The 26714-nt window shown below is 33.5% G+C and overlaps 2 protein-coding genes across 2 annotated transcripts; both read left to right on the top strand.

Annotated features, from left to right (window-relative positions):
* Positions 1-1439: 1439 nt before the first annotated feature.
* Positions 1440-12537, top strand: LOC125871151 (uncharacterized). Its single transcript, XM_049551744.1, has 11 exons — positions 1440-1932; positions 2647-2694; positions 2774-2929; positions 7817-7863; positions 8231-8381; positions 8477-8538; positions 8697-8883; positions 9686-9775; positions 10854-10993; positions 11080-11197; positions 11396-12537. The coding sequence occupies exons 1-11, from the start codon at positions 1459-1461 to the stop codon at positions 12287-12289; spliced, it is 2367 nt and encodes a 788-aa protein (XP_049407701.1). The 5' UTR covers positions 1440-1458; the 3' UTR covers positions 12290-12537.
* Positions 12538-15571: 3034 nt separating this feature from the next.
* On the top strand, positions 15572-22843 carry LOC125871657 (uncharacterized). Its single transcript, XM_049552295.1, has 9 exons — positions 15572-15735; positions 18085-18162; positions 18259-18500; positions 20681-20887; positions 20990-21082; positions 21165-21269; positions 21356-21730; positions 21872-21961; positions 22674-22843. The coding sequence occupies exons 2-8, from the start codon at positions 18102-18104 to the stop codon at positions 21959-21961; spliced, it is 1173 nt and encodes a 390-aa protein (XP_049408252.1). The 5' UTR covers positions 15572-15735; positions 18085-18101; the 3' UTR covers positions 22674-22843.
* Positions 22844-26714: the final 3871 nt, after the last annotated feature.

The raw sequence follows: 26714 nt of genomic DNA, 5'->3' as shown, positions 1-26714 counted from the left end.
TCTTTATCTATTTGTTAAATTTTTGTGATATTTAAATATTATTAATATTATGGATTAAGATTGAATTAAAACTCTTTAATATAACATATACTAAGAAATAATTGTAATTCTTGAATAGTCATTTGATCTGCAAATGATGATTGAAAATTTTGTGACCATCAATTCTCTATTAAAAGTAAAGAAAATATGAGAACTAATTTTCTTACGTGTGTATATCACATGCATTATTGATGAGTGGCTCTAACATAATTGTCGCTTATAAGTATAAGCAGATTATGACTTCAAAAGGTATAATTTTATATTGGTAATAAGTTGTACGACAAAAACTATAATATATGAACCCATACGATATGATTTGTATTGAAAAAGCAAGACATTCTAAAGAATATAAACCTTGCGATGTGTCACCTAGAGAAGGGCCTAACTTATGAGAGATCTTGATATCTATAATCCGTAAAAATAAAAAAACTCCACTAAAATAAAATAACTTATGATAGATCTTGATATACACTATTTTATGCCGTTATTTAATATTAAGGGTAGAAATAAAAAAAGTATTGAAATTCTTTTGATTTCATTAATTGAATGAGTAAATCAAAACAACTACTCAAAACATAAGCGTCCGGAGAATTTTCTATTGTCTATATAAATAAACAAATTTTGATTGACATTAATGAAGTTTATATAAGTTATAATTTAAAATAATTTAAATTTTAAAACATACGATCTTTATAAATTTGACCTTAATTAAATTAATTATTTTATATTTCCTACATCAAAATATATTTGTAGTTATTAGTCTCTTTTATTTTTTGTGTAAATGAATATTAGAGTTTTGATTATTATTAGTAAAAACAATTTTTTCATTATGCTAATTTACTTCATTATAAAACATCATTAGCTCATACACTTAATTAATATTTGTCACTTTTTCGTTCAAAAATAATGTGTATCCTTTTATGAAAAATTTGTTACATGAATTCAAAAACACAAATTTCATGATTTTTAAAGAAAGTAATAAAAAAAAGTTGATAATGAAAAGGTATAATAAACATTTATGAAATTTACTTAAATAATTGAACAATGAATGTGATTTTTAAAGCAAAATTGGAGTGAAAATGATTTTCACTCGTATTTATGTTTTTTGTCTCGTGTGATAGTAGAGAGGGAATAAATAAACCCGAACCCTAGCAAGGTAACTGCCACTGACAATACCGTTAATAAAGTGTTATGTGAAAGTAGAGTAGAATGAGTTGCGGTGCAATGATAAAGACGGTTTCATTTTTTAATTAGATCAGGTTATTGAGAGCGTCACCTCTCAATGGGCCCTGTTCCCTGTAGTGCGCAATGAAAATTTAATCGGGCTTTAATATGAGCATCGAACACCAAATAAAAAAAAAAAAAGGGGATAAATAAACCCTAACAAGGTAAAGGTTTACAGTGTCTCAGTGTTACGATATGGGGAAATTGAAAGGGAGAGATCGAAGAGACAAGTTTTACCACCTAGCAAGAGAATCGAGATACCGTTCAAGGGCTGCATTTAAGCTGATTCAACTAAATTCCAAATTCTCCTTTCTCACTTCATCTCAATCGGTTCTCGATCTTTGTGCTGCTCCCGGAGGTTGGATGCAAGTAGCTGTTAGTAAAACACCCGTCGACAGCCTTGTTATTGGCGTTGATATTGTTCCAATCAAGCCAATTGGCGGTGCAATTGCTGTACAGGAAGATATTACTACTGCAAAATGTAAATCCACCATTAAAAGAATAATTGCTGAAAAAGGTTGTAGGGGGTTTGATTTGATCGTTCATGATGGGTCTCCTAATATGGGTGGTGCTTGGGCTATGGAAGCTACTGTCCAGAGTTCTCTCGTCATTGATTCTGTTAAGCTTGCTACACAATTTTTGCTTCCTAATGGCACTTTTGTTACCAAGGTACGTGTTTGATTATCATATTCATATGTATGTGTTATCAAAATCACTTTTTTATATATATAGTATAAAATATAGTTGCTGCTTTAGTATTCACACATGCCAATATAAGTACAAATAGTCATAGGTCTTAATTATTTTAATAACATAGTGGATGTTACTTTATCCTTGCAACTTTTTCCCACTCTTATTTTATCTCTTCTTTTGTCTTTTTTTTTTGTTTTGTGGGTTGGTGGGGGAGTAGGAAAGCTTGTTGTCTTGTTTACTACATTCCTCTGTGTACTTAATAATATGTTATATGTGTATTGTATATGCGTTTTAGGATGGGTGGAGGTAAGCTTTATTAAACTATTTGTTTGTTTATTTTTGGGTGGGTGGAGAAATTTATGTCTAAGTTGTTACTTTACTATTCTCTGATACATACACATGTTTGTCTTTTCTTTCGAGTGGGTAGGGGAGGAGATGAACTCTATGTCATGTGGTGCCTAAGTGGCATGATGACGTGGTGGGTCATGACACTAGTCTGTAGAGTATTTGTTAGTAGGATAGTAGGAGTATTATTTTTTTTCATTGTATTGCCTTTCCCTCTAAGTTGTTCGTGTAGAGTTGATGTTTTCTTGTTGACCTTCCTACTGTTATTCCATTCATTTGATTGCATTGCTGCATAAAAGATGGAACAAACGTTATCTAGCGTACTGATTCTCTATATACTTTTAGGTTTTTAGATCTCAAGACTATACTGCGGTTCTTTATTGTCTAAGACAGGTATCTCCTTCCTTTCAATATCACTTTTAGGGGTTATACGGATCAAATGAACTATATCACCTTTGCATTTGATTGCCAGCTTTTTGAGAAAGTTGAAGTGGAGAAACCTTTAGCAAGTCGTTCAGAATCTGCCGAAATATATCTTATTGGTTTCAAATATAAGGCCCCTGCTAAGATTGACCCTCGCCTTCTTGATATAAAGCACCTCTTTCAAGGTGGTAAAGAACCTCTCAAGGTACTGAAATTTTGCTTTTCTACTTTCTCTCTCTCTTTATCCTCTTGTTGGCACTTGCAGTATAGACCCTCAATAAAATTACCTTGTGTATGTCAATTTTCTGCTTAATGCCTCTCAAAGTGAGAGTCTTTCCATTATATAGAGAAAATAAAGATTACACATCCCTAAAGATCTGTCATTCCTATCCCTAAAGATCAGCTATTCTATCTCTACAAATCTGATATTCAATCCCTCTAAATCTGCCTTGCTATCCCTCCAAATCAGCTATTCTATCACAATATTTATTCCTTTGATTCTACAACAAATGTATATGATCATGCTAATTTATATCACTATATAATTACATTAATATATATACAATCATTTAGCTGCCCATCATGCTAACATCACCCCTCAAATTGATGTTGGTGGATCAAGAAGCATCAATTTGCCAACTAGAAACTGCATGGATTTTGTAAACGCATCAGCTATTTGAAGATCGCTAGACACATGTGGAAGAATAATGACTCCTTTATCTACAACTTCTCTTATATAATGACAATCCACTTCGATGTGTTTGGTCCTCTCATGAAAAACTGAATTAGTAGCAATCTGAATAGCACTTGTATTGTCAGCGTGGAGAGGAGTAAGATAAGATTGAGGAAATCCAATCTCAGCAAGTAATCCATAAAGCCATACAACCTCAGAGCAAGCAGTAGACATGGAATGGCTGAATATTCAGCCTCTGTTGAAAATTTTGACACACGATCTTGCTTTTTACTCTTCCAAGATATCAATGACTCTCCAAGAAACATGCACCAACCAGAGACTGAACGACGAGTATCAGGACATCCCGCCCAATCAGAATCACTAAAAGCATTAAGACGAATAAGAGAACCACTTGGAAAGAAAAATCCACGAGTAGATGTTCCTAGAAGATACCGAATGATGCGACTAACAGCCACCAAGTGGAGATGATGGGGAGCTTGCATAAATTGACTAACTTGTTGAACTGCAAAAGAGATATCAGGCAGAGTAATAGTAAGGTAATTTAGACTCCCAACTAATTGTCGAAATATAGTTGGATCAGGAAGAAGATCGTCTTCCTCACGACGATACTTCACATTCAATTCCAATGGAGTATCTACGGAGGATGAATCTTGAAGACCATCCAAAGAAATCAGATCCTGAGTATATTTGTGTTGGTTTAGAAACACACCTGAAGTAACATTATGAACTTCCAAACCCAAAAAATAAGTAAGAGTACCAAGATCTTTCATATGAAAAGAATCTTTAAGCTGCTGTTGGAGGCTAGTGATTAGTGAAGAATCAGTTCCTGTGATAATAATGTCATCTACATACACCAAAAGAAGAACACAACCTGTAGATGTTTTCCGAAGAAACAAAGATGAGTCATATTTGCTCTGCTCAAAAGAAAATTGTAGCAAAGTAGATCGAAACTTATCAAACCAAGCTCTTGGAGCTTGTTTTAATCCATACAAAAACCGGTTCAACTTGCATACATCTGATGTAGGCGATGAGAACAAACCAGGTGAAGGTTTCATATAAATATCTTTTTTAAGATCACCATGGAGAAAAGTATTTTTGACATCCATTTGATACAAAGACCAGTTTCTTGAAGCGGCAATGGCAATAATAGTTTGCACCGTAGTCATTTTGGGTATGGGTGCAAAAGTCTCCTTATAGTCCACTCCATACTCTTGTCTGTTACCAAGAACAACCAATCGAGCTTTGTACCGATCAAGAGATCCATCAGAATGAAGTTTGATTGAATAAACCCATTTACATCCAATAGGGCGGACATTTGAAGGACATGAAACAATGTCTCATGTGTCATTTTCTTTAAGAGCCAAAAGTTCTTCCTCCATTACTTTCTGCCAACATTCATGCTTGGAAGCTTGTGACTAACAAGATGGAACAGATATGTTGGATAAAGTAGAGGAAAAGCCATACCAATTGGGAGTACGAGATACTCTAGTAGATCGCCGAGTAGGCTCAAGAGAACCAGATCTTGAAGAAATCTCAAATTCTAGTTCTGGTATAGTTTCAGGTGGCGGATCAGTGTCGGGATAGGATAAAGTTGGCCGACGTCATTCATACACAAATCCAGGTTTGAACCTCTTAAAAGAAGATGATAAATCCTCAAAAGTAGGAAGAAGAGGAGAAACATAAGATGGATCTACAATCGTAGGAAAGAAATATTGATTCTCAAAGAAAATAACATTTCTAGAAATACGAAATTTGTGAGAACATGGATCATAGCAAATAAAACCTTTTTGTGAAGTACTATAACCCATAAAAGCACATTTAGTAGACCGTACAGAAAGTTTATTGCGCTGCGAAGGAGGCAAATGCACAAAACAAACACAACCAAATGTATGAAAATCACTATAGTTAGGATTTTGGTGATAAAGATGAAAATATGGAGACTCAAAATTTAGCACTTTAGATGGCAATATTAATTAAATAGACAACAGTAGACAAAGCTTCCACCCAATATTTAGCTGGTACAGAGGACTCAATCAATAAAGTACGAGTGACATCTAAAAGATGATTTTTTCGTTCAGCAACTCCATTTTGTTGTGGTGTATATGGGCAAGAGTGTTGTGAGACAATCCCTTTGTCAAGCAAGAATTTTTTGAATTCATAAGACATATATTCTCCACCAGAATCAGATCTTAATAATTTGATGCATGTAGAAAATTGAGTCTCAATGTAAGCCAAAAATGTCTTGAACATGGAAAATACCTCAGATTTGGATCGAAGAAAATACACCCATGTAAACCGACTATAATCATCTATGAATGTCACAAAGTATTTGAAATGAGCATGAGAAATAATTGGTGAAATTACCCAAACATCACTATGAATGACATCAAAACACTTTGTAGCACAACTACCAAAATTAGGAAAAGGAAGAGTTTTACTTTTGCCTAATTTACAAGTAGAACAATCAATGGAAGCAACTGAAAATTTATTTTTATTTCCCAATAAACCAGAATTTGATAAATGAGACAACACAACAGAATTTAGATGTCCTAGACGCTTATGCCAAACCTCAGTCTTACTAGCAGTAAAAGTACAAGCAAAAGATAGAACAGGAGGAATGGAAAAGTGTATAGGAAACAATCGTCCAACTTTAGGCCCCTTCGCGATTATCGTCCCCGACACCTGATCCTGCACAAGACAACCATTGCGAGAAAAATTCACATCACAATTGTTACTAATTGTTCAACTGAAATAAGACTAGTTGAGAGCTTTGGTGAAACAAAAACATTCTTGAAAGTTGGAGTAATGTCCCCAACCTTGGTAATGGGTAAATTACTACCATTGGCATTCTGTATTTGTGATGGACCTTGATACTTACGAACATTTTTTAGGATGCTCGTTGAGTTGGTCATGTGATTGGAAGCACTTGCATCAACAATCCAAAAATTAGATGTAACATCATTACCTTGTAATCCCAATGCTGAAAAGGCTGACACGATCATTTGTTGTACCATTTCAAGAGTAAGAACTTGTCCTGAAGATGAGTTATCATTAGTGGAGCCATTTATCCCAGCTTGAAAAACATTGATCCTACGATTTTAAGGGCGCGTGGGACACTCTTTGATTATGTGTCCTTGTTGTTTACAATAATTACAGAACTTCTTGCTACAATTTCTAGCAATATGACCATATTCCTTGCAACTATAGTACTGAGTTCTACTCATATCCCTGCCCCTTCCTTTACCTTGAGCAGCAAATGCAACAGTGACATCATTTTTTTTCTTGAAAGCATTTTGTGTGACAAGACGTTGCTCTTCACGAAGTAATTCCCTAAAGCAAACATCCAAAGAAGGAGACGGGTCACGATTCATCAAGTTAGAGCGAACATTCTCAAAGTCGGAGTGTAATTTCATCAAAAATTGGTCTCGCTTGCTTTGCTCATGAACTGCCTGAATCACTGATAGAGATTCAGTAGGTATTTTGGCATAGACAATATCTGTAAATTCAGCCCATAAATTCTGAAATTCAGAAAAATAATCCTGAGCAGAAAGACCTCCTTGAGAGTAATTAGCAATTTCATACTCTAACTGAAAGCGTCTTGCGCTATTATCTTGGTTGTAAACCTTTTGTAAGTAATCCCACATGGACTTAGCTGTCTTGTATGGCCTGAGATTAAGAACAATAAGAGGGTCAATTGACCCTAGAGTCCATGTCATCACCCGAGCATCTTTAATCTTCCATTCACCTAGCTTTGTTGCATCAGTAGGAGCAGGATCGTTTCCATCTATATGGCCCCATAGTTCTTTGCCGGTGACAAACAACTGAAACTGAAACTCCCAAGAAGAATAATTTTTTCCAGTAAAACGAACACTAAAGGATTCAAAGTGATGTGAATTCATGCTTTTGAATAGCTATGAAAACTACAAAGACTCAAGAAAGCAACTAGAATGACCAAGAACAAAATTCCCAGGTGGTAGGATTGATTATCGATGAACAGTCAACCAAAAACCAAGATTTTCAAAAAAAAATTAGAAGGAACCACAGATGACTCTATGAAACAAGACAGCCAAGAGAAGGCTCTAATACCATGTCAATTTTCTGCTTAATGCCTCTCAAAGTGAGAGTCTTTCCATTACATAGAGAAAATAAAGATTACACATCCCTAAAGATCCGCCATTCCTATCCCTAAAGATCAGTTATTCTATCTCTACAAATCTTCTATTCAATCCCTCTAAATCTCCCTTGCTATCCCTCCAAATCAGCTATTCTATCACAATATTTATTCCTTTGATTCTACAACAAATGTATATGATCATGCTAATTTATATCACTATATAATTACATTAATATATACAATCATTTAGCTGTCCATCATGCTAACAGTGTATGTTTGAATAGGTGGTCGATGTTCTCAGAGCGACGAAGCAGAAGAGACACCGGGATGGGTAAATCATCTATCAATAATGTTTTTTATGCTTATGCACATTATTCACCTTTTGTCCATGCCAAAGACTTCATGTTGGCCGTTTGTGAAAACAAATGTTGTTCATGCTTTAGACCTCTTGGATGCCTTAAAAACCGATTCAGAGCTGATGAGCAGTGGTGTTGTCATCTTGTGTCAGAGGACATACTCTATCTATTTGTCACAGTTAAATGACTCCTTTTATTTGGTTTCTTGTATTCTAGTTCACTTTTATCTGATGATTTGCCTCGAACCTATAATTTTAACTAGTTTCTATTTGTTATCCTATTTGCATTAACATGAGCATATTCTTCTATCTATTTTGTATCCAACTAAAACCAATGTTGCAGGTATGAAGATGGGGAGACGTTCTTAAGGAAGGACTGTTCTGCTGCCGATTTTGTGTGGTCTGATATCAAGAGCCTTGGCTCAGTTACTTCGATAAAGTTTGATGATCCTGCCTCTTTGCCAATGAGAGATCATCCTCTGACGACAGAAGAGGTATAACTCTGATAAATGGTGTTTTTTATATTTGTCAGAAGCATCCTTTGTAGTCTTTATTTCATCTGTTGCCTTACAGTTCAATTTTGGACCAGGTTAGAACACTATGTGAGGACTTGCGTGTTCTGGGGGAGCAAGATCTCAAACATCTTTCAAAGTATGGAACAAGAAACTTCTTAGACTTTGGTGTTTGCATTTGAAAAGCATGTCTTAGACCTGTTAATGGGGTCTAAACTGTTTAGGTTGTTATCTGTCAGTAAGAGGGGACATGATATCTTTCTTATCAGTTTTGCATGAATATCCTTTGACTTGTAGGTGGCGTAAGCTTATGAGGAAAGGTTTGGCTCCTTCAGAGACCATTAGTAATCCAAAAGTAGTAATTGAATGTGAGAGAGAAGAGGATGAAGATACAAGACTGGTAAAAGAAATGGAAGAGTTGAAGGAAACTGAATTGAGAAAGACGAGAAGAGAAAAAAGGGTTATAGCTAAAAGACAAGCCAAGGTTAATGGCTATGCTTTACCTTTCTCTTTCTAATTCTGTGTTGGTATCCTTTTTTCTACTCTAAGTTCAGAATGCGACCCTTGAATTGTGATACTTGGTTTTAGGATAATCATAGAGAGAACAAAAAAACCGAAATGCAAATATACTTATATGTTTTGTTTGTTCTCTTGAATGAATTTGGTTTTATGGTTTCCAGTTTATCTTCTAACTGCTCCCTTAAGCATCTTTGTCAGCAATATTTCTGCCCAGTTTACCTTACTTGTCAAATCACAAACTGACAACTTTGTAGTTCAGCAGATCAGCTGTAATTTCTATTCTGATTTCCTTTATATCACTGTCAAATTGCCTAAGAAAACTTATTCCAAGCTATTTTCAGCTAAAATACTGCTTGCGTTTTGCTTCTATTAATCAGCTATATCTTGATTAGCTATGGATTTTGTTGTATCCATTGCTGTCTATTTGGTCTCTTTTTGTTCCAATGCAAATGATTTGTCTTCCAGGGCTTCTAGTTGCTTTGCTCCCCCCCCCCCCCCCCCCCCCCCCCCNCCCCGCCCCTCCCCATCTTCATTTTGATCTTAAAAAAGGAAGAAGCAGACGTGGGTCCTTTGTTGTTCTGCCTTTCTAAATCAATATTCTGTATTGGTGCTACCGCTTGAACTCTTTTGTTTCTGAATCTAATATGCATCTCTTGCGAATCTTTTGGTTCGTCATCATGTAGATGTTGAAACTTTGACCATTGTTTGAGACTTAGTTCCTACTGCTGCTATCATTAGCTTACTTCCCATTCCTTCTTTAACTGCAGGACAAAGCACGTGAGGTGTTGGGGATGCAGTCCGATGCAACTGAAGATGGTTTCGCTGATCCGGAGCTGTTTTCTCTAACATTGATCAAGGTATGCCCACTTCACTCTGCTTAGTTTGTTACTTCATAGAAAATGCAACCCTTATCGTCCACCCGTAGCAGAGACATTTGTGGTTAAAGGTTTGAAAGAGCTTAAAGGGGTGGAAAGAGGTTTATGCGAACATTTCATTATTAATGGGTGATGGGAGTAGGGATAGTTTTTGGGGACATAGGTGGTGTGGGAACAACACATTAAGCGCTCATTGTGTACGAGGGATAAGGGATAACTCATCCCGAGATTAATTTTAGGATGAGTTTATCCCATGTTTGGTTGGAATATAATCGAGGGATAACTTATCCCGGGATTGTTGTGTTATTTTTATCCCATATTGAGACAATCCTGGGATGACTTATCCCGGGATAGCTTGTTCTCCAACCAAATGAGCCCTAAGAATGACATGTCCGAACATGTATATAATTTCATACCAAAGGGAGATGCTAGTCCAGTGGTCGATTGTGGAGTTTACAAGGGTAGAAGTGCAGTGGGACTTGAGGTTTAGGAACCATTAAGACTCTGGGGGTAATGTGGATCACCTCCTTTTTACATTGTGGGATAGCGTTCTACTTTTGAGAAATTCTGAGGCGGTTTGTACTTGGGTGGGTGATGTCGGGACTATGAAAGAAACTATGTTTAGTTGAGTTTTCTCTAAAAATGGAGCAGGGTATGAGATGTTTGTGTGCTAGCACTCATGTAGGTTGTTTGGAGAGGGAGTAATATGAGAGGTTTTTACAGAGTAGAGAAATATCTTGAGGTGTAGCATTTTTTCCATTGTTTTGTTTTAATATTGCATGTTTTTTTTGCATAAAACCATTTTTTTGGTAAGGTTTCTGTCTTTTTGTGTACTTTTACGGGCATATTTTTTTGCCCTTCTTTTAATGAAATTTATTACTTAATGAAAAACAGAACAATAAATTGTTTTTAATGTATTATATCCAAAATGGAGGATAGACCTGCTTTTACATGTTAGCCTATTTCGTTTAGTGGTCTAACATGAATTAAATCATCATTTACTTTGTCTTTTTAAATTCTACTTTGCTGTTAAGCTGAGTATCTGGGGCATATATTTCAGAGCAAGAGAGATGTAGTAGTTGTTGATGACAATGAATGTGATGATGGAACTGTTGAAGTAAATAGCGAAGATGACGGAAGTGACCTGGAAGCCCCAGAGAATGCATCTACCGATATGGACTCCGAAGAAGAGCGCATAAGGTAACCAGACAGTTTACTGGAACTGTATCAAAAAACGATTATTTGACTTTTTACTACTATTGGAACTGGTTCATTTAAATTTTCAGACGTGACGATGAAATAGAGGGGTTGCTTGAGGACCACAACAAAAGGTATATGGCTCGAGGGGAAAGAAAAACAAAACGATCCAGAATTTCCTACTTGAGTGATTGTAAACTCTTGGAGGTATAGTAATTTTTAACTCTGTGTACAGTCTAGAATGAAAATATATTCATTGATGGGTCAAAATTTGGGCAAAAAACCGAATCAGCCGAACTAATGGTTGGTTTTAGCTCAAAATTGACCCGTAAGAACTAGATGTGGTGTATCCTTCTTTCACGCTTTCTCTATCTCTATAACTGAGACTGTTTAGTCTATGTTCAGCTTGGTGACGAAGATGGTATGACTCATTCTGCTCAAGACTCTGACAGTGATATGGGAGAGGATCAAGTGAATCCTCTAATCATACCTCTAGAAACCGCTCCATCTGAAGAGGAGGTTGCAAAAACGTGGTTTACTCAAGATGTTTTTGTTGAGCCAGAAGAGCAAGACATGTTGGACAAGTATAACAGCGAAGATGAAATGCTAATAAACCTAGTAGGAGAAATGGCCCCAATATCTAAGACACAGACAACTAGCCAATTGCTTGCTCCAATCCTGACAAAGAAAAGAATGGATGGTTTGCTCCAAGTCCCATCATCTGAGACACCAAATGATTTTGAGATTGCTCCTGCACCACCTACAGATTCAAGTGATTCGTCAGGTGATGATATCGACAGAAAGGCTGAAATATTGTCTGTAGCAAAGAAATTGATTTTGAAAAGGCAGAGAGAGTCAATGATGGATGATGGTTACAATAAGTATATGTTTGACGATGAGGGGTTGCCATATTGGTTTGTTGACGAGGAGAAGAGGCATCGACAGCTGATAATGCCGGTGACGAAAGAGGAGATTGCTGCAATAAGAGCTCAGTTTAAAGAAATCAATGCACGTCCTGCAAAGAAGGTAGCAGAAGCCAAAGCACGAAAGAAAAGGGCTGCTCAGAGAAAGCTGGACAAGATTCGAAAGAAAGCTAACTCGATATCAGACCAAGCAGATGTATCTGATCGCTCAAAGAGTAGAATGATTGAACAGCTTTACAAGAAGGCAACACCTAAAAGACCAGAAAGGGAATTCGTAGTGGCAAAGAAGGGCGTTCAAGTGAAGGTTGGCAGGGGGAAAGTTCTTGTTGATCGACGAATGAAGAAAGATGCAAAAAGGCATGGAACGAGCAAGTAAGGCCTGAAGAAGGGAAGACAAAATTGAAAACCTTCAGCAACAGGCAAGAATGGGAACTCTTTTGATAGAAAACAAAACTTGTATTTTAGGGAACCTTACCGGACATAAGTTAATTAGTTATTTTATGCAAAGCCAACTTTGACTTAAATACACAAGTGTATGGTTTATAAATGTGTGTGTTATTCTGTAATAACATTCACATGAAAGTGTCAAACATATAGTGCATAGTTGCTAAAAGAAAATAATTTTATTGTTTGGTTTACCTACAATGAGGATATCATAGAATAGGTCCCCTCCAATTTGCTGGTTTTTGGGTAACTTGATAACAAAGATGTATTTACTTTTCTTCTTGATTATATATATAATGCATATGTTTAATAATTGGTAAATTAATAATCGATCATATTTTCCTCCGTTCTCGACTTGGCCAATGAAAAAAATCACTCATTTTGATAAGATAATAAGATGTAATATATTTTCAGAAGACCCCTATATAAATATATGGTTCGATTAATATTATAAATTAGTAATTCTTCAAAAGTACAATATATCTAAGATAATTTAGTGAAAATATGATTATGTTGTGTTTTGTTAAACTTTAAATCTAGTCGAAATTCTTCTCTAACTTTTCTTATTGCATCCAAAAGTTTTGGTGTTATCTTTTCAAACTGCACCATAAAATTGTGAAGAGTTCTAGATGCGATAAGTGTTTCCTTANTTATGTTGTGTTTTGTTAAACTTTAAATCTAGTCGAAATTCTTCTCTAACTTTTCTTATTGCATCCAAAAGTTTTGGTGTTATCTTTTCAAACTGCACCATAAAATTGTGAAGAGTTCTAGATGCGATAACTGTTTCCTTACGCATAACTGGTTCCAAAGTATTGCATCATCTTCAACTTCATCATCAAAATTATTATTTTCAACGGTATCCACAATTTCTTCTAAGCTTTGAACCTCTAAATATGTATCATTTTCACCTTGGTAATCCAATAGGTTTTATTGACGTCCATTTTATTGCGGTAATCGAGACCATTAATCATGACCTCAAGTTCATGAATGACGTTTTCACATGTGAGTTTATTCAAATTCTCTGAGATTTCATCTTCTGAACAAATTTTGCAGCATCTAAAAAATTTGCTATTATCTCTTGAACATTTGTTATCCAAGCCGGGATTGCAAAATTGATAGCATCCAAAATATTAATCTTTCCTAGATCAGTTTTTTCCACTTCATAGCCTTCAAATATCGTACGATAAAATTTGTTGTGATAATACATCTTGAAAGCTCTTATTATTCCGGCATCACAAGATTGAATCTCAAAATACTCTTTAAATAATAAATATTAGTTTATCAATTAAATGATAAAGAAATTAAAGAATCTTAGTGCTTTCTTCCTCATCCCAAAACTCCGAAAATAATTTTTATCCGTAATTTATTTTATAGACAAATTGATCGAATATGTGTATTTAGTATTTAGATAATCAAAATCGAATAGTAGACTCCAATACATCCCAATTACGCAGTTAACCAAATACTACAATACTATTTTGAGAAACTAAAGAAAAAAAAGTAATAGAGGAAGTCACAACAGTCTCTGAACATAAGAGCTTATATCAATCACAACAACTTCAAAATGATAATGCAATAGCCAAAACCTACCATCTACACATTTTGAGCATATATTGCTCTAGGACAGGATCATGTGCCTATTTGTTTAACTTTATACAAATTTAAATTGCCTACTTGTGCACTACAGAGTTAAAGGACATAGATGTTAACCAAAGTCAAGTTAAAGGGGATATTTATGTAATGGTGATTGGTGATAGTTCAAGCAATAAAACATAAAGACATAATACATAAATATACCCTTTAACTTGACCTTAACAAACATATATCTATGTCTTCCAACTTTGGGTGTGCACAAATAGACATTTAAACTTGTATAAAATTGAACAAATAGACACAAATTTCCTACATGATATAATACACGTAGGATGTCATATAGGACACAAATTGCCACGTAGGACACCATGTAGGATGGATGTGTGTCTACTTATTCTATTCAAGTTTAAGTGTCTACTTGTGCACACCCAAAATTAGAAGGCATATGCCCTAGATGAGACCATGTTAAAGGACACATGACAATTCAAATAGAAAACTAAAAAAATACGGATACTTGAGGTATTTTGAATATAAACAAATGGCCAAAGGCGTATCTAGAGGGGTTTTGTGGGTTCACGTGAACCCATGCTCCCCTCTCTAGATTATAAATAGTAGTGCTATATTTTTTAAAAAAATATTTAAATATAGAGGTATGAACCCACGTTAAAGGTAGCATATAATAATACGATGATGATTGGGTGGCACCTTTGTAAGCGAAGATAGAAATTTTAAATCTTATTTTTGTTATAACACCCCTCCAAGTGGTTATGGTAACATTTTTGGTGTTTCAATCAATTCTTCTTTTATTTTGCTTTAATCTTTCAAAATTTTCAAGTGTGTAACATTGGAATTTCCTAAAAAAAAGTTAGCACGGTAAATGTTTTATATAATTAAATCAAATGTGTATATTAAAATTTAAAACTAGTACTCTCACTGTCCCTACTTACTTGTCTACTTTTCTTTTTTTAGTTGTCCCTAATTACTTATCAATTTTGACAAATAAAAAAAGGACAATTTTTTTTACCTATTATATCCTCAATTAATTATTTTGAAAAAAAGTAGAAATTCTTGAAAATCTTAAGTTTGTAATTCATTCATTTCATAATTAATAGGGAAAAAAGTCTGAAATATATCTGAACTTTGACCGAAATTGTTGTAACAATACCGAACTTTGGAAATGACCTTTTACCCCCTGCACTATTTAATAGTGTATTTTAAAGTATATATGTGCCCACGTGGACATCATAAAAATTGCATCATTATAAATAGTAATGTGTACACGTGGGCACATATATACCTTTAAAAATACACTATTAATTAGTGCAGGGAGTAAAATGTCCTCCATAAAATTTGGTATCGTAACAACAATTTCGGTAATAGAGGTAAAATGGTAAACTCATTAAGTCAATCATTGTTTTCTTAATAGGTGTGTCAATTTAAAAGAGACAAATAAGTAGGGACAGAGCGAATATATGTTGGACCTATAAGTTTTAAAATTTAATGAATCAATGTTAACAACGGGTCAAACCAATCAAATTTATACGTTACATGTATCTTTTCATAATAGTGCACTTACCCTTCCGAAATCCACCTCCCCAAATGGCAACAACTCCTTAGCAACAACCATAATATTACTCATTACCTAATTTTTACCAAATGACAACAACTTGATTGATTGAGTTGTTGCTATCGAAATATTTGGAATTTCTCTTTTCATTGTTCCACTGATCTCTACTCTCATTTTCTTCTGCTCGACTGCTTCTGCCGTGTATTGCCCAAATTCCGGTGAGTTATCGCTTATGATTTAGTCTCCTTGCTATGATTTGGCTATCGTTTTAATTTGCTGATCCATAAATGAGTCTGTTAAGTTCCTTTTTTCTTTGATTCAAGCTCAGGAAAAGGGTTAATTTTGTTTTGGGTTTTAAGGTATTTGAATCTGGGTTTCGTACAACTAGTTTTTTGAGAGAAATTGTTGTCAGTCTTCATGAATTCATTAGTACATTTTGCATCAGAAAATAATACTTTGAAAACAGAACAATTTTCCCTGTACTAAATTTCATGAAATCACTGGTGAATGAAAATTTGGAGGGTGAACCCTCGACCCTCAAGTGAGTTTTTGCTAATTGCTGGTATGTTTTTTTTTTTTTTAATGTAAATTTGGCGTAGGGGATTACAATATGGGGAATCGAACCTCAGCAACAAGGTGGGAGTTTAGGTGACCAATTAACTGAGCTATTAAGAGTCCCCCTAATTGCTGGTATAAGTCTAATTATCAAGGTTCAATCAGATGTTGGGAAGTAGAAATCACTGATGCTTCTACTGCTTAAAATGTTTTTGTAATGTATTGGCTTCAATATTTGTTTTTTCTTTACACCTTTTTTTTTCTTTCCTTTTTTGTAAATATTACTAGAATTTGAAAAGAAATAAGCCAATTGGGAACCATTGATTGACATAAAAGTTTTGATGAAATCTCCTTTGGCTTTGATTTCTTATTTTAAAAACGGATGGATTGAGAATCTTGATTGTCTTGAGAATTGTTTTTTAAGAAGTGATTGCTTTGAGAATCTTACAGCTTGTTTGGATAGTTGTTACCTATTGTACCGTATTGTGTTGTTAGTTTTATTGAAACGAAGGTTCTGAAATCAGAAGGTGTTCATTTTTCTGTACAATCAGTCTTACTTGTTCAAGGGAAACATAGGGCACGGATGATAAAATTTGATAAGAAATAAAACCAAAGAACCAGATTCAACAGTTCTAAGACTTGTTCTTATAGGTTAAATCTTTAAAAGTAAAGGCCAATGTTATTGAGAATCTTATGTGCCCTAAAGATACATATGGCTGTACGAATTTATTCTCTACAATATCGAATCGAGTATAATTTCAACAAACCGAGTTTGAGAGCCAGTCATAGAACTAAAATGCCAACCTAAACACCTACTAGGTGGAAATCCTGACTGCAGGAGCAGAGCATTGGGTTTTGGAGCAGTTCAGTTATAATATGAAAGAAATTATAATCCAAGTGAAGCCCAACACAGATACAAATCTTTGTACTGTTTAATAATCCAAAATAGTAATTCAGGAAAGTTAGCTACTGATAACAGAATAGATCAATGTAGTAGTCCTGCTTTCATTTACTGGTACGAGTGACTGTTTGTAACAAAGGGGAATTGAATTGACATGGAACACGGTAATCACATTCATTGATAGAGGAGTTCGTCATAGAATAAAAACAAAAGAAAGAAAGGAGGGAGGTTCCAGAGTTGGTCTTAAAAGCAACTAAGAAAATGAAGAGACAACTTCATAGCATAAACCTAACAAAATATATCTTCTTCTAAATGTAGGCATCCTCACAAAGTGCACCTACCTCCCCAAACCTCACTTGTGGGATTACACTGCATATGTTGTTGTTGTAGTAATAGTTGAGCAGTAAATCCATTATATTATTCTAAAGTAGATGTTACAAAAGGGGTGAATATGGATTCGTATGTGTAGATGTTACAAAAGGGGTGAATATGGATTCGTATGTGTAGATGTAAATAACCCCATTACTCTAATGATCCATCCATTCTAGGCTAGTAATCAGACAATGTATTATGTTAAACATGGCCAAAATGAGAAATGACATGCGATGTTAAGGGTAAGACCGCGAAATTTGTATGATCTTCTCAAACAAAAATATGAAAAGCGCATCAACTGATTGACTAAGTAAGGGGAGAAACAATTCCTCAAGTAGAGTCGATGATGTCATCAGAATACAGAGAGAAGATATTTATGGAGTGAGTGTTGAAACACCTCTCAATAAGAAGTAGACTTAGAAGTTGTAATGAGTCTGATCTTGAAAATGTGGATGACTTCAATGATTCTGCAACAGATGAAAATACTGTTGAGTATGATGGTTGGTTGTGATTTTTCAACTAGTCTTAAGCCCAATTTTGCTATTTTTATCGCTTTCTTCATTGGAGTTCCGTTTTCCATCACCTTGCTGAAATGATTAATTTATATTTTCTACGTTTCCATTTATATCTTCATTTTCTTGCTTTGTAACTTTATTTGTTTATCCCAATTTCTGAGCATCATTTTTATTTGTTAATTTCTATTTTCTGCCTGTAATGTAATTTTTTTAATATGTTGCAGGCTTGCAGCTCATCATTATGACAAATGTGCATACTAATAATGCTGGAACTGCCGATGTAATTGCAACCCCACCACCAGGTAAGTTGATTCATTCATTAAACCATTCCCTTCAAAGTTTCTAGCTTGTATATCTTTTTTTTATATACACTTAAATATTTTCGTATATTGCTAAAGGGCAAAAAAGAAAGGGAAGGGGGAAGACAACGGGACTTTCAATCCAAAAGAAACTCAAGGAAAGTGTCAATGGAAAGTTGAAGGTAATTATCCCACCAGATCGAATGGTAGCAGTAGGTCCTGGAGCTAAAGATTTTGTTACTGAGCTCTCAGTGACAGTTCTCCATAATGCTAGGCATGATGTCAAGAATTGGAAGGGAGTTTCTGATCAAGCAAAAGATAGGATTGTTGCTCATATGCTGGTAATTCGCTTTCTTTCGATTAAATTTAAAAAACCTTTTGGTCCTTGAATGAATAAAAATATAAAATTCAATCAAAACACTTGGTAAACCGAAATAGAGAACACCTCCCTTGACACAAGAGAATGAAAATGAGACTAAAAAACCATAGGCTACTCAGATCATCAAAGCAACATACATTTCAGAATCTTGAATTCCCGGTGCAGATTTCAACTTCTTGATTTGGATTTAGTTGGTTAATTTTCTTGTTTCTTTGCTTTTACAGTAGCGCGCATGAAGTCGATTTTGTTCTAAATGTTTCTCTTTTTTTCTTCCTGCTCTCCCCTTGCCACTACCTCCACCACCCTATTGTTCTTTCCCAGCCACCATCTTCACCATTATATGTACCCATTCTCTTCATCTTCTATTTTCCCAGCACCATCTCCACTACAAGATAAAAGTTATGTTGCAGATAATGTTGAAGCACAAGATAGGTTAATGAAAAACCATCTTCAATCTATAAACTATCTATAGTCAAAATTCCAAAGAACTGGAGTTTTTTTAACCTTGTTAATTTTTTTTTGACTTGTTAAACGTGAGATTTAGCTCTTATATGTTTCTTCATCTTCTTAATTCTATTAGATGGTTGTCTCTTCTTCATCTTGAAGTTGGATAGTTCTCTGATAGTTATTACTCCGTCCGTTCAACAATAGTTGTCCACTATACTATTTTGGGATGTCCAACAATACTCGTTCACTTTATGAAATCAATGGATAATTTTACACTTGGTTCCTAATTTACCCTTATCATTATTTTAGTCATTTCCTTATTATATTTTTCAAGACATTGTATTTATTATATTCAAAGGGTGATATAGTAAAATTACCCTTCCGTTTATAGTTTCTTAAGAAGTGTACAAAGTCGATAGTGGACAAATATTGTTGGACAAAGGGAGTACTTTTTGTGCCCTTCATTTTCAAATTTTGGAATATCATTCCTCGTTGAACTCAGTCTATCCAAATAAGCTACCGTCTATTTTATTTTGGGCTCAAAAACCTTTTTTCAGACTCAAATTTCAAAATTCATGTGGTATGCTTTGATTAGTTAGTTTTTTCCACATCAACGTGAAATAATACAGCATATCCAAGTTCTATTTTGCTCCAGTTCACTGATGTCATTTATATTGTTCCATGCCATTTTGGATTAGCATGCACGTCAACTTACGTTAGTGTAGTAATGTTATCATCAGGTAGTTTTCTGTGCACAGTACTGATTATAATAATCTTTATGAGACTGGATTTTCTCTTGGTATTGATTGCATCTAAATCCGTTGCATCTTTAAAAGATCCTTCCTAGAAACAGAGCTATCAGATTGCTGGAAGCAATTATTTACCGGTATTGTAAACCAAAATGATTGCTGATTACTGATTAGGCAACCACTCACAAACTTGATCTCTTCTTCTTCTTTTTTTCCATTTCTTGATTGGTACTAGCTAATTATATTGAACGTCGAATCTGCTTGGTTAATGAAATCCAACAGGTTCATCACTCAACCAACTCGTGGCAGGTATGCTCTTATGGTTTCTGCGGACTAGTGGTGCTGAATACATAATTTCAGAACAATACTTTCCTTAAGCAGTCCGGATGAGTAAAGTACATTTTGTTTCTCATATAGACAATGAACTTCATATCCATTTTCCAGCAACAGAGGATCATTAATGCAATTCATCAAACAATTGTTATAGCTTTGTCCAAACAAAGTATTCTTTCATGTCACATTTTTAATTTGTTCAAAAATAACCGATGCAAATTTTACTTCAGAGAACTCAGAACTGAAAAATGAAGAAAGGTTTGCAGATCAGGTAATGGTGGCAATAAGGAACAACTTAAGTCAAAGAATTGAAAGCATACTCGTAGGAGAGTCTGTTTGATCCACTTTCAAAGCTCGTGAACCATACACAGTTCTGTTCGAAAATGTGTTGGCAGAATATCTATAAAGTTTTTGTTTCAATACACAGTGAGTTCAGAATTATGGTTTTCGATAGGGAACTAAATAATACATCAGAACAAGGATTAAAGTATACAAAAATGTATACTGATAAACTAACTTTAGAGCATTCGACTCTCAAGCATCCCTCAGTTTATTGACAGACAATCAAAGTTCTATTTTAATTAAGCTCACTTAAATTTTATTTCAAGAGCAGGATACCTTCCAGCTTCCGGACATACAACATAATCGGGATACTATCCTTCAAACAGCTAAAAATTTATATCGATATCGCCGTAGTAGGCTACATGATCATTTCAAGAAATTTGCTACAAAAGAGGTAAGGTTGCAAAACATGCCATCACAGGTTAGTGAAGCTGAATGGAAATTCTTGGTGGAATATTTCAACTCTGACGATTTTAAGGTAATTCAGTAGTACAATGGATTTAACTTTATAATATTGTTTTGTTTTCTTTTTCTACTTCTTATAATTAAAATTGAATTCATGGACTCAAAATCAATGCAGAAAATGAGTGAAAGAAATAAAAGTAATAAGGCAAAACAAGAGGTGAATCATATTTGCGGCAGAAAATCCTTCCAAGCAGTATCATTTGAAGCGGTGAGCTATGTCTTTCGTTTATTTTATTTTATGGATTTTGATTTTTCTTTTATCAATAACGTAATTTGATTTGTTTTGGTAGAGGGACACAAACACCGGAAAAGAGCCAAACTCTCAGAAATTTTGGGAAATGACTCACGTGAACTCAAACAGGCATTGGGTTAATGATGCTTCTGCTGAAGTGAATGTACATAGAAAAATCTTATCTTTATTCCTAGAATGAGTCTGTCTAAATAAATCTTGAAAGTTAAAGCTTGTATAACTTGCTTGTAGGATAAGGTGAAAGAAGTTGTTGCTGAAAAAATTCAAGAAATTGAAGAGGGCACCGATGTGGACCTTATTGCTAATGCTGCATTTATGCAAATTATGAGAGAAAAAGCAGGGTATGTTCGTGGTCAAGGATCGGGAGTTAAGCCAGCAAGTAGGAGATCCAGAGATGAAATTCAAGAGCAACTGGAAGCACAACAAAAGGAGATAGAAGAAGAACGGCGTAAACGAGAGAGTTTAGAAAGCAAGCTAATGGAAGTAAAAAATCAGCTTGAGGAGGAGCGGAGAAGTCGAGAAGTCATGGAAACTCATTTAGTGCGTGAGCAAAAATTGTTAAAAGAGGGCGTAATGGCATTAGTATCCCATATGCAAAGTTCCATGGTATTTATTTAGTATAAACTGCTAAACTAGTAAATGCTACATTACTACTATAGTCACTCTCACTATCTCTGCTTCTTCCTCATTCTCATATCCTTCCTTTATACGACAAACTAAATTCTTTAGTTGTACTATGTTTAACAGAATGGACTTCCTGCTGCAATTTTCAACATCATTAATAATTCAACTGGTTCAGACGAGGCAAGTCCTACAAGTCTTATGGATAAAAACTAGGTAAGTAAACTTTATCTAACTCGTGTAAATTATCTTTCTTGGTTGTATGCAAGAATGAGTCTTTTAATTGCTTGATTAAGACTTGGTACGTTCAGTAGCAAAGTTTCAAGTCATTGTTATTTTGTAGTTCTGGAAGTCATTGTTATTTTGTAGTCGTATGTCTGGAAGTCATTCTTATCTTGGGTGTATGCATAAATGTTCGTCTAACAAGTTGAGCCTGCCCTCAAAGATACGGGACAATTTTGGCTGAAAACTCGTAGTTGGACAGCCCAAGCATACCCTAAATTGTAAACTAGATACTATTATTTAGAGTACTTAATTAGATTTAAGACAAACGGAGAATTGATACATTCTCCACTGGGAGTTTTTTTCTTTTCTTTTGAGTAAAGTTCTCTACTAGGAGTATCTCGCGTGGTATTTGGTGCAGCTTTGTGTGAGCAAATATTTAACTTTGTGAGGAAGTTTTTAATGTTTTCTGTTTCCAAATACTTTTCTTGGTTTGATACTTTTACAACTTTTTTTGCAATTTTATTGTTAGCTGAATGTTTCTGCCCCAACCATTCTTTAGAATGTGAACTTCTAGTGATGCGATTAGTTGCAAAAACCAGTAAGATTATGTGGTTCCGACCCTCTTTTGCTCTTTAAATATGTACTTGGTTTACTTTATAACTTACTTTTTCGAAATATAATTATATTTAACTTTTATTTGTAGGATGAACATGCATAAATCAACATTATTGCTGACAATATGGTTCATGTAATGCACAACCTATTGCAAGAAGATTCTTTTAGACTACTCTTGAAATTAGAATATAATGCCTTGCTTATATCTTTTGTTCTTTATGTAAGTAAAAGTATATATTTAGGAGTATTTAGTTTTTGGAAGTAACTAAATTTCGGGTGCATGCATCAGTTTTATGGATTGATCTTTGCAAATATATATTCTTTTTACTAAAGGTGTACAAAAAATAACTAATTTATGGCAATAAAAATTAGGCATAATACATAAATATGTGGTATGCCCTTTAACTTGACCTTTAACTTATATTGAAGCCCTTTCATGTCCACCCATGGGAAAATAAGAGCTCGTCGAACTATCATCTTCATTTCCGAGGTCAATCAATCGGTAGTCCTCCAATTTCCTCACGAGTGCTTAAAGAAATAGCTTATGCCACTCATATTGTCCTGGATTGACAAATTAAGAGACACTTGGATATGAGTTTCTTGTGTAAACCTTTTGTGTTGATAATCGGCTTCTCGACAAGCAGTGGACTTTAAAATGATCAAATTGATCCCTATTATATGGGGGTTGTACTATTTTAGTCCTTCATACATATTACGTAACAGAAATTCTTAATGCACAAAAATCCACCTATATAGCAGTACTGTCTAAAGCAAATAGATAAATAAAAAACAATAAATCCTTTTCATTCGTTGCATTGCTTTTCAGAATCTCACTCTAGATGAAATAATAATTTAATTTTTTTTTTCAATAAGTGGGTTTCACTAAGGTTACAGAATAGCACATTGTTGTAACTAATCATCAAGACATCATCTCATATCTCATGTCTCATATCTATCTTCTATATTACCTTAAAAACATGAACTCCTACCTTGAATGTTAAATTACTATAATATCCCTAACTTAGGTTGTGACTTTTTTGATAAGTTGTGACTTTTTTTAAAGGGTTGTGATTTTTCTATGAATTGTGACTTTTCCAAAGAGTGGTGACTTTTTCAAAGGGTTGTGACTTCTCCAAAGAGCTGTGATTTTTTCAATAAGTTATGATTTTTCCAAAGGGTTGTGACTTCTTGAAAAGATCATGACTTTTCAAATAAGACACAAAAAACATTTGTTCATTCTACCCTTTAATTTGTTGACTATAAATAGAGTTTCCTCTCATTTTTCAACCACATTTTTTTTAATCTTCTACTCTTCTTCTTCTTGCATTTTAAAAAAATTCGTGTCATTTATTGTCGTTGAGTGACTTCGAAGTTTAGCGGAATATCATGTATCACTATTCTGATGAAGTAAATTGTCCTATCCTAAGAGAGTATATTCTTTAACCTCGAGTACTTGAGGAAAATAATTCTGATGATATAATAATTATTTTTTCTCTTAGTATATATATTAGTATATAATGTTCCAATAGATGAAGTTAACATGATGTAGTCTAAATTCATTTGTTTTTGTTAACAATTTCTCTTGTGATGTAGATATATGCTTTTGAATATCTTTTTTAAAAATTATTAAACTTCTCAAGAGTTAGAGAATTGTCACGATTTGTTTTTTGATGCTCAATACAAAATACTAACTTTATTTATCAATGCTACTTATGTGATTTAGATTGTCAGGAAGTTTTCTTCAAAATAGTTATTACTATATAAACAGTTTCCCTTTTGTTTTATTGATTTATTATTTCTTAATATTTAAGTATTTTCGAAGAAGAAAAGTTTATATGACTTGTAATAACGCCAGTTTAAATTTGTATTGGTTTAGTTTTTATTGTAGTCTAAATTCATTTGTTTTTGTTAACAATTTCTCTTGTGATGTAGATATATGTTTCTGAATATCTTTTTCCAAAATTATTAAGCTTCTCAAGAGTTAGAGAATTGTCACGATTTATTTTTTTGATGTCCAAGACAAAAGAATGAATATATTTATCAATGCTACTTATATGATTTAGAATGTCAAGAAGTTTGCTTCAAAATATTTATTACTATATAAACATTGCCCTTGTGTTTTACTGATTTACTATTTCTTAATATTTCATTATTTTCAACGAAGAAAAGTTCATATGACTTGTAATAACGCTAGTTGAAGTTTGTACAAATTTAATTTTTATTGAGGTATAAATTCATTTATTTTTGTGGACAATTTCTCTTGTGATGTAGATATATGTTTCTGAATATCTTTTTCCAAAATTATTAAACTTCTCAAGAGTTAGAGAATTATCACAATTTATTTTTTTGATGCTCAAGACAAAAGAATGGACTTTATTTATCAATGCTACTTATGTGATTTAGATTGTTAGGAAGTTTGTGTGTGTGTGTATATATATATATAATATATATCGGTAGGTATTTATCTATGTCACGATTGTATTATCAAGTTAAAAAGATCTTCTAACTTCAAAATATATTATTTTAAAATTTTCAAGTTTTTTTTTTAAAAAAAAAATCACAACAAATGTGAAAATATGTGAATATATATGAATCATTTAAAATTTATCATTAAGAAAATAAATTTTATATTCAGTAATACTGAATAAACATTTTCATTTTGCCCCTACACTAAATTAAAACTAATACCTATAAAAAAAATAGTAACATTAATTAAAAGTCCTATTTATTTGTGTAAGTGTGAAATTTATTAGAAATTCATCTATTGCACATTAATTCTTTAGTGATAACATTATAAATTCTCTTAGTTATTAGAAATTATTGCAAATGTTATTCACACTCTTGTACACTCTTTAGTTATAATATTATGAATTCTCATAGTTATTACGTTACTTATTTCTATCTTTAATCTTTCCTTATATTAATTTTTGACCAATAATTTCATATTATTATATCACCCCTATATATGAGATAACAGGGTGTTGTTATTTTTCCTTTGATAAATCATGCTTTGTTGAATAAATTGAAAATTGTTTACAAGTATATGAACTATATCTTTGTTGGGTGTAAGATAAACATGTAATTATATATATATGATTTCACATATAGAATATATTCTTTAATTTTAATTTTTAGTTTTTAGGTAAAAAAAAAAGGAAACCTTTCTCAGTTAACTATGGACAGTCAGATAACTATCTTTGATTTATGTACAGTCAATCGAGAAGTCAAATATCAGAGTAAAAAAAAGAACGTCATCTATTATGTTATAACTTATAAAATAAAAATTAATATACAAAAATAGTTCTAAAAAATAAAATGTAGTTTTTCTCCGCATGATCATATGACATCTAAATAGATCAAGTGCAATACACGTGCAAAGCACATCTGGTTAGATGACAAGAAAAATACACAACAAATATCATCTACAAGGTAATATTAGTGAGATACAACTAATTACATGTTTGAACCACATCAAATTGAAATAAATATACATATTATTGCATTTAACTAATAAATTTTTCATTGACCATCTTCATCGGTTCGTGTGAATAAGAGATATATATGATGATCCACATTGAATATTCACAAAAGAATCTGCAATATTATTTTGTGCAAAACTTATTATTCAAATCTTCGCTCAAATTTTCTGAATTGATAATCACGTGCAACGCACGTGTCGAAAAACTAGTATTATTAAAAGTAGGGATAAGGGTCTGAAAAATACCCTAACTTTGGTCGGATTTGCTGTTGCGATACTAAACTTTCATGAGGACCTATTACCTCCCTAGACTATTTAATACCATATTTTAAACATATATATTTGCCCACGTGGACATAAAAAATAATGCAAAATTATAAATAATAATGTGTCCACGTGGGCACATATATACCTTTAAAATACACTATTAAATAGTCCAGGATAAAAAATACGGTATTAAATAATCTAGGGAGGTAATAGGTCCTTATGAAAGTTTAGTATCGCAACAGCAAATTCGACCAAAATTGAGACATTTTTCAGACCCTTATCCCTTAAAAGTAGAAAGCTTTCTTCTATCGTAATATAAAATAAACCTCATTTTATCTTCAAATTTTTTTCAAAAGAAACTTCCTCTAAAGGAAAAAGGATGAC

This window comes from Solanum stenotomum, chromosome 7 (genome assembly GCF_019186545.1).
Source record: "Solanum stenotomum isolate F172 chromosome 7, ASM1918654v1, whole genome shotgun sequence".
Classification (NCBI taxonomy): domain Eukaryota; kingdom Viridiplantae; phylum Streptophyta; class Magnoliopsida; order Solanales; family Solanaceae; genus Solanum; species Solanum stenotomum.
The sequence above is the reverse complement of the archived record's forward strand: the minus strand, read 5'-3'. Positions and strand labels throughout refer to the sequence as shown.